This window comes from Pelecanus crispus, chromosome 5, assembly GCF_030463565.1.
Source record: "Pelecanus crispus isolate bPelCri1 chromosome 5, bPelCri1.pri, whole genome shotgun sequence".
Lineage (NCBI taxonomy): Eukaryota > Metazoa > Chordata > Aves > Pelecaniformes > Pelecanidae > Pelecanus > Pelecanus crispus.
This window is the reverse complement of record NC_134647.1, coordinates 81,088,808-81,101,603: the sequence shown is the minus strand read 5'-3', so window position 1 is coordinate 81,101,603 and position 12,796 is coordinate 81,088,808. Positions and strand designations below refer to the sequence as shown.

The 12,796-nt window shown below is 41.8% G+C and overlaps 1 protein-coding gene across 1 annotated transcript in view; it reads left to right on the top strand.

Moving 5' to 3' along the window:
- Positions 1 to 12,796, top strand: part of DPYD (dihydropyrimidine dehydrogenase) — a 351,478-nt gene that overhangs the window by 299,405 nt on the left and 39,277 nt on the right. Inside the window, exon 21 of the mRNA XM_075710934.1 lies at positions 1,886 to 2,065. Coding sequence (XP_075567049.1) covers positions 1,886 to 2,065 — 180 coding nt within the window. The remainder of the gene's footprint in view (positions 1 to 1,885; positions 2,066 to 12,796) is intronic.

Below are 12,796 nucleotides of genomic sequence, written 5' to 3'. Positions count from 1 at the left end.
AACTTGTTTCAAGTGACATGACATGGCTTTTAACTGTGGGGTTTTTTACAGTTTCGGTGTTTTTAAGAATAGCTAATAAAAGTGTTACCCATGCACTAAAAAAATAGACAATCCCTTGGTGAACAAAAAGGCTTAAATACGAGTTAGTTGAGTTTTGCAGTTAAAGAACCTGTACAGGAAATTATTATGATGTTCTCTATAATTGCTCTGGAAAAAAAAGGTCTTGAAGTCTATGGAAGGCGTAACAGACCTAATTAATGCCCACACTGTTTCTCCAGAGGAACAGATTTTGTGTAATGTAAATGCGCTGCATAGGAAATGTTCTTGTGCTTATTTTATAGTTTGCCCTTATTTTTTCCTGGAACAGCTGTAGTGTACGGTATTTTACAATGTGATGCGTACCTGTCTTCAGAATTGCAAGTTGTATTATCATTTCTGAAATGTGAAAAACAATTATATATGTCCTGTGGTTTTTAAGTATCCATGCCAATTATGATGCAAGGTGTGTTTTCATGTCCAAGGAGCGTGGGTGTGTTTGGGCACGTGCACACATTCATGTTCTAAAATAGGCGGCTGTTTCAATAGCTGCGTTCATTATGTGTGTGTGTAAGCGTAGGCATTATCAGGAGCATTCTTTTTAGCTTTTAGAATAAAAGCTGAATCAGAGGCTGTAAACACTGACACATCTGGAATTTCAGAGCATTTCCAGGTTCCAGTACAATTAATGGTACTCCACCAACTCTGCCCCTTGTCACTGATGGATGATTAGCGTTTAGCTAATGAGAAGGTGTTCAGAGGAGAGTCAGGGATTTTTTTATTCACTTGTCAGTTTGGTTGGGGATCTCTGTGGGTTTAAATCTGAGTTAACATCCACAGAACGGTGCAGAAGACTCTGTGTAAATGGTCAGACTGTTCTCTGCTGTCAGTAGTTTTGTGTTTACACGTTAAGCTCTGCAGGTCAGGGATCATTGCTTTATACGTTTATAAAGCTCTATTGCTATCTGTGTTTCTAAAGCATCTGAAATAAAGTGGCGTGGCCTCCCAGTGCCACTGAATGGCAAATGGTGATTAGCAGGAGGGGACTGTTCTGTTCTCTGCCTGGCAATACTCGCCCATACTAACAGGTCAGCTTCACGGGTGCTGTTTGCTGAGATGCTTTCGTTGGAACCAGGTTCTTCTCAGGGTATCCAGTGAAACGCCAAGAGGCAATGGGCACAAACTGGAACACAGGAAATTCTGTTTGAATATAAGTGCTGCAAGGGAGACTGAACACTGGACCAGGTTGCCCGGAGAGGTTGTGTAGTCTCTGTCTTTGGAGATATTCAAATCCCGACTGGATACGGTCTTGGGTAGCCTCCTCTAGTTGACCCTTCTCTGAGCTGGGAGGTTGGACAAGACAATCTCTAGAGATGCCTTGCAACCTCAGCAAGTCTGTGGTTCTGTGATTTGCTTGACTGGAGCCTAACTGGGTATGTCTGTGCTTCCTGAAGAGAGCAGGCTGGGGATACCAGTGGCTATCTACAGGCAAAGGGCTGAGCGTAACGTGGTTTGCCAGTGTGCTTGGCATGCTCAGCATCAGCGCCCCGGAAGGCATGCTTGGGGCTGGGCTTGCAGGCTTACTTCTGAACAGCCTTCAGGTCTGGCCTAAGGGCTGCCATTAGGAAACCTAGCCGTAACTAGTGTTATTGAGTCCTTTTTTTCCTGAACTGCAGTGGTGGTATCATGACATAGGATTAAGCAGCCAATTAATATCCTGAATTCTTGTAGTTCTGTCCCAGTGACGTTGCAGGAAATGTCATGTGATAATCAATTAAGTCCAAAGAGCTTGCTAATTCCATCTGCTCCTCTGCCAGGATGTTGCTTATAACTGACTTACATTTCATAGGTGTGCAGTGCAATCCAGAATCAAGATTTCACTGTTATTGATGACTACTGCACTGGACTGCAAGCTCTTCTTTACCTGAAAAGCATTGAGGAACTTGGAGACTGGGATGGACAGAGTCCTGCAACCATGCAGCATCAGAAAGGAAAAGCAGTACCTAGAATTGCTGATCTGATGGGAAAGGTACGTTGTTTCCTTGCCATTCCTGTATAATGACACTGTGTCTGGGCTTTGAATGCAATTCCATAATCCTTGTATGCTACTTACCTTGGTTAACCACTGCTGCTGTCACAATTAGTCACCACGTCTTTTTCCTTCTGAGTATTAACAAATATCTGAAGGCAGCTTAAGAAGGCAAACTTGAAATGACTCGATATGGGTTAACGTTTGTACTATAAATATGATCTCTCCATTTGATTCGTAGCATCATGTCTTTAAAAAATAGCGTAGGATGTAAAATTACAAATGCTTTGGAACACGCTCTGGAACTGCTTGTTTTAATGAAACTCAACTCAATTCAGATTGATACTAATATTGTGCCAGAGGTTCCTGGGTGTTCCAGGCAGGGTGCAACATTCAGGAGACATGAAAACCCCCTAGCACTGGACCTGACCGGCTGAGACATCTTGTCACAAACCGGCTGTTAGTTGGAACGCTAGGTCAGGTAGGAGCGGCCCTTCGATCACCATACCTGAGCATCTCACGGTCCTTCATGTGTGCCGAGTCCCAAACCCTCTGCAAGGTAGGGAAGTTCCAGGTGAGGAACAGTGACACCGAATAATTCCGCAAGATCATTTAAACCTAGAAAGGCTGTGGTGGAATAGGAATGTAAACTGTGGTATCTCTGAAATTCAAACCTCTGGACTGTCTTTCCTCTCTGCTCTGGTAGTTCCCTGCTACAGAAGCATCTGTGGAGATCTTTTTGCCTGATGCAGTGGGTTGCAGCCGCCCCAGTACTGCTCACCCCTCCACCAGCACGCCGGCTGATCCGTGCTGGGAAGCAGGGGGGTGTAACTGGCTTGCTACTGATGCCCCGCTGCCTCCTGCTCTCAGCAAAAAATACCTGCACAGCAGGGAGGCTGAGCTTTTGTTTGTGGATACTAGAGGGGATCACTTTGAAGACTGATTTCAGTTATACATCGAGCCTATTGATTACCTTTCCAAAAATCTGATATAACGCTGTTGAAAATGTTGTAAAAAGTAAAGAATTACAAAAGAATGGGATTTGGAGTGTCAAACGCCTCCAAATCTCTGCTTATCGTGGCTGATGACTGGAGTTGGATTTAGCCGGAGATTACAGACTCCTATATTGTTGTTGTTCTCTGTGGAGCTCTGAAAATTATAACATTACCTTCCAGGACAAAAGACAATCCTGTTCCTAAAGCTCTGGATAATACGCTGCTTAAAAATAAAACAAGATATAAGCAGTTTCATTTTCATCTGCTTATGTTAAGCAGTTAAACCAGGCTCAAAGGGTTATATCGAAACTTCCGTCCTTTAACACCTGTAGAAACGTACACAGCATTTCCAACTCGTGTCACAGAGATTTGTTGTAATTCTTCTTTAAAGCTGCATTCAGTGTTCTATCTTTGTATTACCTTTCTATTTTACTAAACAGACAACCATTGTCAAAGATGTTTCTCATGTCCTTTTGAATGAGGAAAAAAAAAATTATATAATTCTTAGTCTTTTCCGCTTGTCACTACATCAATAATTAACTTTAAAAAGGTAACGTGAAAAGATGCTTTAAGGAAGCATTTAATAATTCAAAGGAATCTTAACTTGAAACAGGTCACATGAAAAAGAATGCAAAACAAAGCCCTATGTAATCTTGTCTGGCTGGCTCTGTTAGACATTTAAAAGGAACAAGGCATACAGAATATGACTGATTGTGTATTTGATTGCTCTTAGCACTGAATTATATCATTGGATCACTGCTACTAAATAATAACATCTAAAGTTAACCAGGCTGCATCATTGATAAGGTGGTGATGTATTTTAGGCATAAGCTCTGTATGGCTGTTTGTCCAGGAATGAACATTCAAAGGAAAAGGAAGAAAAATAATACAACACGAGTAAAGGGAAATACCATGATAAATGATCCTACTAGGGGCAATCAAATACAAAGGCTTGATATCATTAATATTTATAATATCATAATTAGCAAGACTGTGCCTAAGCAGTGTTATTAGTGTAACTAATTATGTTATCATAAACTAAGTTTGCAGTGTTATAGGAATCGGTATTCTTACCTTCATAAATTATTACCAATATTGGATTTCATGTACTTGTGCCTAGTAAATTTAGTTAAGTACTGTAGTTTCATCTAGGTTCAAACACAAATATCTAGCTTGCTTGGCAGCAAGTCACAACACACACTTCTGATTCTCTTTCTAAAATAAATTCACTAAAAAGCATGTCCTTACTCTCTATTTGGAAGAGAGAAGATAGCCAGTTGATGTGATGTACATGTTCTCATCAATAAAAGTAATGTGTGAGAATGTCTGTGTTATACATGGAGTAAAATGTGACAGCCAAAATCCTGCATTATGATTTTAAAAACTTACAAGGAGCTGTCCAAGTTTGTCTTGGTATTACTGTGAGATGAAAGGCAGTTTCTTCAGTAAGACCTCGTGAGAAGCTAAACAGCAAATACTTTGCAGTCAAAAAAAGAAGTGAAGATGCTAATTTCATATGTTGGGTTTTTGGTGCAGTAAATGTGAAAACATAAAGGAATCGTCCTTCATTTTGTTACAAAATTCCTGTTAATTTTGATAGAGAATCGCGGGGATAAGTAGTTCAGGCAATTGACAATTTAATGAGAAGGAACTGAGGGACAAGAATTTTTTTTGACAGCATCAAGAACCGCTTGCCTTCTGATTCAAATTCATTGAGCCCCTCCCACTTTTGACTCTATTACAGAGTTAGGACTGGTCCTATTCCCAGCGAAGTATGTTCATAATAATACCTATTTTGATTCGCAGTGCAATATTGAACGTTAATGTCCGTGTTTTTATACAGCAGCGCACTATTCTTCTGATAATTCATTTTCTGTCCTGGTTTCAGCATCAAACAGATGCTGAGGGCAGGGTGTTGCCACAGGAGAGTGACACAGTAGAGTTTTGTCATGAAACATTGTAGTATTTGATGACCAGAGTAAACTAAAAGATAAATACTTTCTTCTCAGTGGTACACCTGACATCAAACTGAAGCTGTCTTGCCAATCGGTCACCAGGAAAATGACAAACTGAGCAGTTAGCACTGTCAGTTGTTACATTTATCGCAATAATTTCCTTCCTAAACAGAAAGAAAACTAAAAATACTGTGCTAAATAGTGTGATATAATAAGCAGTTTAATAGCAAACATATCAACTTCTGGCTGAAAAAGAGAGTCGTGTTGGTTAGTACCTGTTCATGCTTCTGCATTAATGAAACTAATACTTTCATCTGATAATTTATAGCCCTTAACATATGAGAAGCATCATAGCACTGGAAAATATTTTGGAAACTTGAGTGCTGTTTTTACATTTTTCACTGTTGCAGAATGCATGTTTTGGTACACAGACCTTAAATTTATCACCTTTGAGCTAGCTAGGAGATATTTTCCGATAGTCTTTTCAACCACGCTAGCTTTTTCCCTTTTGCTAACGCAGCAGTTGCTGCTGGAGTCAATCCTTGCTGTTGTCCAAGGTGTGACCTGTGGTACTACGCTGCCTGGAATAGCAGTGAGATTCCGGCTTAGAAATGCTAACCTCAGTCGTGGCTTCCAGTCACCAGGTGATCCTGTTTTCCAGAGCTCCAGCAATTTTATTCATTCTTACCTGTGGCTGTAGCCTTATCCAGAACCGCTCCAAAGGCAGTCCTGGCACAGATGGTGCATCAGACTCACAAAGGTGGACAAAGCCAGTCTTCTGGGCTTCCTTCCTCGTTTTTCTGATGGCTTATTTAGTTGTTGGTTTTTTTTCTGTGGGAGGACCTGAGATTTGAAGCCTCGGCGCAGAGGACTGTCATTAATATCCTCTCTGAACCACCTTTCCGTTAAATGCGTGGAATAAAACTTGTCGGCTTGTCTCAGCTGTAATCTCAGCTTGCAAATCTCGATGCTGAGGTGGGAGAATGGCAAGGGAATGATGACACCACGCTGCTTCTCACTGGCTCCCTCGAGGAAGAACTTTTGTAAAAGCACGCTTACCTCAGCATGCATTTTGGACGGAGATCAAGTGCATGATGCGATCAGGCAGACAGTTAAGATGTAGAGCGTGCTTTTGCAACCCGAAGTTATTAGGGTGGCTGCATAAGAGAGAGGGAGAGCGCAGGTAGTATCCTTATAATCCAGAATTAACAGAATTATGTTTTAAAATAACGTTGCTGAGTTTCTCAGGAAGATACGTGAGCAGGAGCCATAAAGATAACTCAGTTCTCACTGGGTATAACTGGATAAGGTACAGCATTCCCCAGAGGTGTGATTTGATCTCCTGTGTGTAGCCACTGTCTCACCTTGTCTGCTTCTTACAGGACTCTTTTATTAGGTGCTCCCCAGTCTTGCTCCAGAGAGCTGAAGTGATTATTATGTCCCAGAAATGCATTGGTGTCAGCTGGTGGGTCACAGAAGTGGTGTCGTGGTTTTCCATATAAACTTCTACCTAATGCCAGCTATAAAAATCAGAGTTAACGCAGTGGCCTCTATACGTGCCAGGTAGCTAAACATTAACAGTATGGCAGTGGATTCAGTGGGTAGGTGTGGGTTTACAGGAAGAGAGAAATATATATGGATGTTTCATACCTTGCTTTCAGCACCAGAAGTTTTACAAAAACTGTTTGATCATGTCTAAAGGTTAAAAAGTTAAAAAGAAGAAAAAGTCGTAATTTAAGCATCTTGATTCCAGAAATACCCAAACCCCAAAACAAACTAATTTTCATCGTGGATCCTCCTCAACAGTTAAGGTTGTGCTGTATTGAAAATGTTAAAACTAGATCTGATAAAAACACATTTATAGCACGTGGTTTTCTCCAGCAGACAGATGAGAGAGAATGATCCTGAACACGCACAATGTATGAACTTCAGGGAAAATTCTCGTCACATTAAATTTAGCAAGCTGCTGATTTTGTTCTCCGAATGCATGGGCTTCCTATTAAGACTAAAATACGCACTTCCTTCCAGTATCTATGGGTACTAAGAGCTGAGTCTTCTGAACAGTACAAACCTGCTAACTTCAACTTGGTTGCAGTCAAGTCATAGAATCATAGAATCGTTTAGGTTGGACAAGACCTTTAAGATCACCCAGTCCAACCATTAACCTACACTACCAAGTCCACCACCAAACCAATTAAGGGGAGAGTAGCAATTTCATGTTTCCTGGCTTGGTGGCTGGATTCTTTTTTAATGAAAGCAAAAACTAGGAATCATTAAGGTTGGAAAGGACCTCTAAGATCACCAGTCCAACCATCAACCCAACACCACCATGCCCACTAAACCATGTCCCAAAGTGCCACGTCTGCCCGTTTTTTGAACACCTCCAGGGATGGTGACTCCCCCACCTCTCTGGGCAGCCTGTTCCAATGCTTGACTACCCTTTCCATGAAGAAATTTTTCCTACTATCCAATCTAAACCTCCCCTGATGCAGCTTGACACCATCTAAATATGATTTGTGGCAGAGAAAAAACCTTGCCATACCATCGAGATTTCACACAAAATATTAAATTAGCTCATCTGTTAAATAAATAAATAAAATGTGAACTCCCAGCCATGCAAGAACACTATTGCAATGCGTGCACCAAGTTCTGGCCACCTTCAGGTTCTTCAAGACCTCTGCCTGCCTTCACTGAGCAGAGGTTCTCACCTTTCATTTCTGGAAGTGCTCCTTGTTGTTTGGGAAGGCAGGTTTGTCTAGGATGATAAAGAACTGTCCCCTTGTTTCCAGCACTGCATAAAGAAGACCAAAACAAATGGTATTTGTGGCCATGTCCAGAAATACAGACCATCTCATCGTACGGTAGTATAGAGACTGCAAAAAAAATTAACATTGATGAAGAAACCCTTTTTCCCATATTGCCATCACCAGTTCTGAAGAAGAGTCAGAGGAGGGGAAAAAATGAATTTTAGGCTGCTTGATCCTTCTTCCCATTAGCTAAGGCTTGGACCTGAAATATAGCTCTGAGCCAGGCAAAGCCTGTTTAAGTGTAAGCCAATATTGATCAAGCAACCTCTTGGTTTAGGATATTATGGGAACTGTGCACCAGCACGCTCAGGGACTGTTGCCGCATGTGCTTGTTGGGTTGACTGAAAACAAGGCTCTGCCAAGGTGTGTCTTGCCAAGATATATCTGAACCAGCACCTGCAGGCGGGTGAAGAAAGAAGTCCTTTCCTCCTGCTTCCCCCTCTGCATCTTTCAGCTCCTCCCCGACGTGGTGCAAGGTCTCCGCAGGCATGGCTCGGGTGGGAGCCTGATGGTCCCTCTGCGGAGCATCACCAGTCGCGTTTCGGGGAGCGCCAGCCGAGCAGACCTCTGCACCCCACTGCACAAGTCACGCTTACCGGCTTTGCTGCCGTCGGTGAACCTCCCAGCGTTTGCAAGCCGAAAGCAATTATGAGCAAGCCCTGGCCCGACCAATTTGTAGGAAAAAAAAAAAAAGGACCTCTCTAACATTATTTTTTCCCCTAACTGGTCTATTACAGAGGTTTATGTTGTGATTATCTACCGTGCTGTTTCTCACGGAGACTGCAGGTTGTTACATAAAATGTATCTTCCCTAACGGTGAAGCCATTTGCGGTAGAAATGGATAAAACAAAAGGAACTGGGATTATTAAAGTGGATTTAAAGTAGTTTAATCTTTGTGGGTTTTATATGTACTGTATGCTAAATTTGCTTCGAGCACCGAGTCTAAAGTTTCATATTCACAGCCAGTAAATGTGGCTATTAAGAAACGATGTATTCATGTTAACTCCTTGGCTGTGGCGGTTTTAGTGCATTCGCTGCTGGCAACGGACATCAAGCCAGGAAAATCCAACTCCTGATGCAAAAGGATTTAAAAAAAAAATTCCAGGCACTGCCAAAAATACATAATTCTTTTTTTGTACTCTGCAGTTTGTTTTACTTAGGGAAACGGCCTGGTCATACCCTGCAGCATGCATTCATTACAGTGATCTTTGACTGGCAGATGCAGAGTAATAAGATGCATATTTTAGTGCTTATTATAATACCCTGTCCAAAAACAACTTGACAAATTTGTGATTTCGACAGTATCTCATTTTGCTGGCTGCAGTGCTCTGTGATTGCCTGGTCCACGTGGCTTCCAGATTATGCATACCACCAATACTGCTCATTAAAATGGCCACAGTTCACCAGTTTCGGTAGCTTGGAACGAACTTGGAATGAATTATTATACAACAAAGAGGCTGCTGTCATGCAGAACAAAAGACAAGCAAAAGAGAGCTTTGGCTTAATGAGGCTAAGTGAGTGTCTCCCCTGCATCACCAGCTACTTGATGGCCTTTGAGCATGGATTTTTTTCTCCACAGGCCAAAACCTTTGGTCTATTATTTTGTGTTTATGCACCTTGAGGCTAATATACATTTTAATATGCTGCACATGGAGAAAAAAATCAGCCATTAGATTAGAACATGTGCACTCCCTGTTAAGTTAATGACAGCCGAACATAGAGATAAATTTAGGTTTTCATATTTAATTATAGCACAGCGCAGTACGTTTAGCAAGGATAAATTGCACTATTATTATGCTTCATTTTTTTTGACATCTTTTCATATTAACCATGCGCACTTACCCCTACTTCCTCCCCGGTGTCACACATAATGTCTCTGTGCAACATCCTTCTCTAACACCATTAATTTTTGATTCTGTACAGTTGTATGTGCATTGTTGTATTTGTTACTTAGGGTTAGCTTGCTCCTTGGATAAAACCATTCAAACCAGCCCTTCTGTTAGGTGATCTACATGAGCAATAAGGACAGAAAAGACATGAAAAGAGCTGGTCTGCCTGGCCAGACGTGGCTTCTCCCGTCTGCTCTCAGAGCAGGGCTTGCCAGCCGTGCTCCCCTGGATGCTTTCGGCGCGGCGCGCGCCGTCTGCGACGGACAGCGGTAGCCCCTTCCTCAAGCAGCTGAATTAGAAAAGCCGGAGAGATAACGCGTGGAAGGTTAAATGAGTTCTACAGAATGTTGTAGCTGGGTGATATTAATACGGACAGTGGTGGCGTTAATATAAAATCTCTCTGTTCTGAAGACTTTAGCATTGTTTTATTGTGTAGGAGCTCAAACAGAGCGGGTGTTGCTAGGTGGGATGGGCTGTTTGTTGGGGCTTTGTACACGCGTTACCTCTGTCTGTCAGAGCTGTTGCTCCAAGAATAGCATCAGGAATTAGGCCAGACCTCATCCTTCTAGAAGACAATATGAAATTAAATGTAGAGGCAAGCTGGCGCGCAATTCAGCCTTTGCACGTCCCTATCAAGTTTTAATGGGAATATTTGACAATTTCTGTGCTGCCATGGATCCGATGGTGATGTTGGCCTATTTGCTGCTGCCTGAGAGAGCTTTTAGATTTGCTTTCAGCTCTGGGCTGAGCTATTCAGGTAGCTGTGCTTTGTGAAAAATATGTTTGCATGCTTCACAAAATTAAGGAAATACTGCTATTTTCCAAAGTGGATTAGAGCAGGTAATAACTCATAGGAAGAAGATTTTCCTCCTCCCGCTGTGTGTATAAGCAAGTAGAAGATATTATGCTACAGGCTTATTCCTAGATTATTCCTTATTGGATAGTTGTTTCGTGACAAAAGACACTGTGGCTTGATGACCAGAGGGTCATGACAGGAATAATAATCACCATATGAAAGGGTGTCTGGATCTTGGTGATAAAGCATTCCTCATCGCAATCAGTCAGCACTTGCTGGTGCAAGAATTTTCCTCAATGGCAGAGATCAGCTTTTTCATATTCATTGAGAGCAAATCAGTCTCTCTCTCTCCCTCCCTCTGCCTCTCCCCCCTCTTTCTCCAACCTTCAGTTCTGTACCAGCTTTTACTGCCAAAGAGATTTTTCTTTGTCAGGTAAAACTCACAGAGTTTGGGGATGTTTAGGACACTGCAGTATTCGCGGGATTGGTATTAGTTGCAGAGCCTTACTCTTTGCGTCCTCACTGAGTAAAGCCCTGGTCAGTAGTGATTGATAGCTAATTGCCTACAGTTCAAGCACTAGAAAATGTGTCGGCAATTAATTTATGTGTGCAAAACTCTTCTCCCTGATTTCGTAAGTGCAGATTTTGATGCAAATTGCATCCGTGAAAGCAAGGTTGTGCCTTTCAAAATGTAGACTATAATTACTAGTCTGAGAACCTGATGATATGAAATTCTTCCTCTAGAACCTACCCCTAGTGAGAGAAGTCATTTATTAACAATATTGTGTATTTCTAAGCAGTACTTCTAACCATCTTTTTATTCATTAAGCACTGGTAAAATGCTTGATATTATACGAGATGTAGTCTTACGGAGTTGCAGGCTATATCCTACAGACATCCAGATGGCTTAGGAACATCTACGCAATCAGAAATGTGTCTTCTGCATCTACAGGTAGCTATTATTAGTAAAACCTACTTTTATTTATGTGTTCCCATTTTGTTTATGGCACTAGTCACAGACGTACTTACTGACGGGCATTTAAAGACTTGGGCTTTTAGCTTCTGAAAGAATCTTTGTCACTTTAAACTTCTCATCTAAGCAAGCTGTTTACTTGGATAGCAAGGTGCTTGGTGGGCCACAGTGCTCCGTGCAAGGAAAGTGCAAAACGAAGTCCGTGGTATTGGTCATAGGCAGCAGACTAAGTATTCATTTTCAGCCTGTTTTCCAAAAATTGTGTTCTTCTTGTGCTAGTTTTGAGAGGAATTTTTACTACAACGTCTCTTAATTCTCTTAGGAACAGATTTGGCCCTTAAGCACCCCCCTAAGTGTAGCAACATGCACAGATGTCCGAGAAATCTAGGAGTGATTTATGGGGAGAGGCTAAAGAAGCTAAAACTCTGAAGTGTCCATATGTCCTGCCTAAAGGATGCGTGTAAACATAAGAGGTGGAGAACTCAGTGGTCTACAAATATTTGAAGTTTGCAATCAATTGAGAGAGGGGGATTTTATGAGGTAGAGTGAGAGCTCAACTAAGACTGCTGAGTAGAATTGGCAAAAAAGGAAGTGTTCAGGGAAAGCAGGAGAAAAATTATCCTGATTGGAAGGAAAGCCTTTTTCTAGAAATGATGGAGGTTTCACGCTGGGTTGCTGAGATTTAAGGTAGGGAGGACTTTTAAAACTTGAATGCATGAAGTCTAACCGGACTACCGCTGGGAGAAATTTTGGGTTGCCAGGAGCACGTGCTGGACTTGTAGACTTTCCCTGTCTGATTTGCACCAGCTAGCCTATGGCCCTTTCCAGCATTTCAGCTGCACACTAGGGGCTATCCCTGGAAGCCACTGCCTCCAAACAAAGCGTTCAGGTAGTCACTCAACATAAGCCACTGGAGCTAACAGTATCTAATAATATGCAATTGAAATGTCTTTTTGCTTGAAGATTAAGATCGTACTTAAGGAACATGATTATGTCCTTTCCCACCTATTTTATTTTTATTGCTATAAAAAACCCTTGAAGGTTTTTCTGTAGTCTTGTGTGGTTTTGATCCAACCACATGGATGCCTCAGCAGTCAGAGCAGTACTTCCTGAGTTTTTATGGACAAGTGGATTAAAAATGTCTTTCTGTTTCATTGCCCGTTAGTCATACATTGGCACAGGGCAACTCTCCCCAGTAACCATACGGAGCTGCTGGGCACACCGTTTCTACATGTAGGAGTTGAGAAAAGAGATTTCTGCACTTTGCTGACCTATTATCATAGGATCATAGAATCGTTTAGGTTGGAAAAGACCTT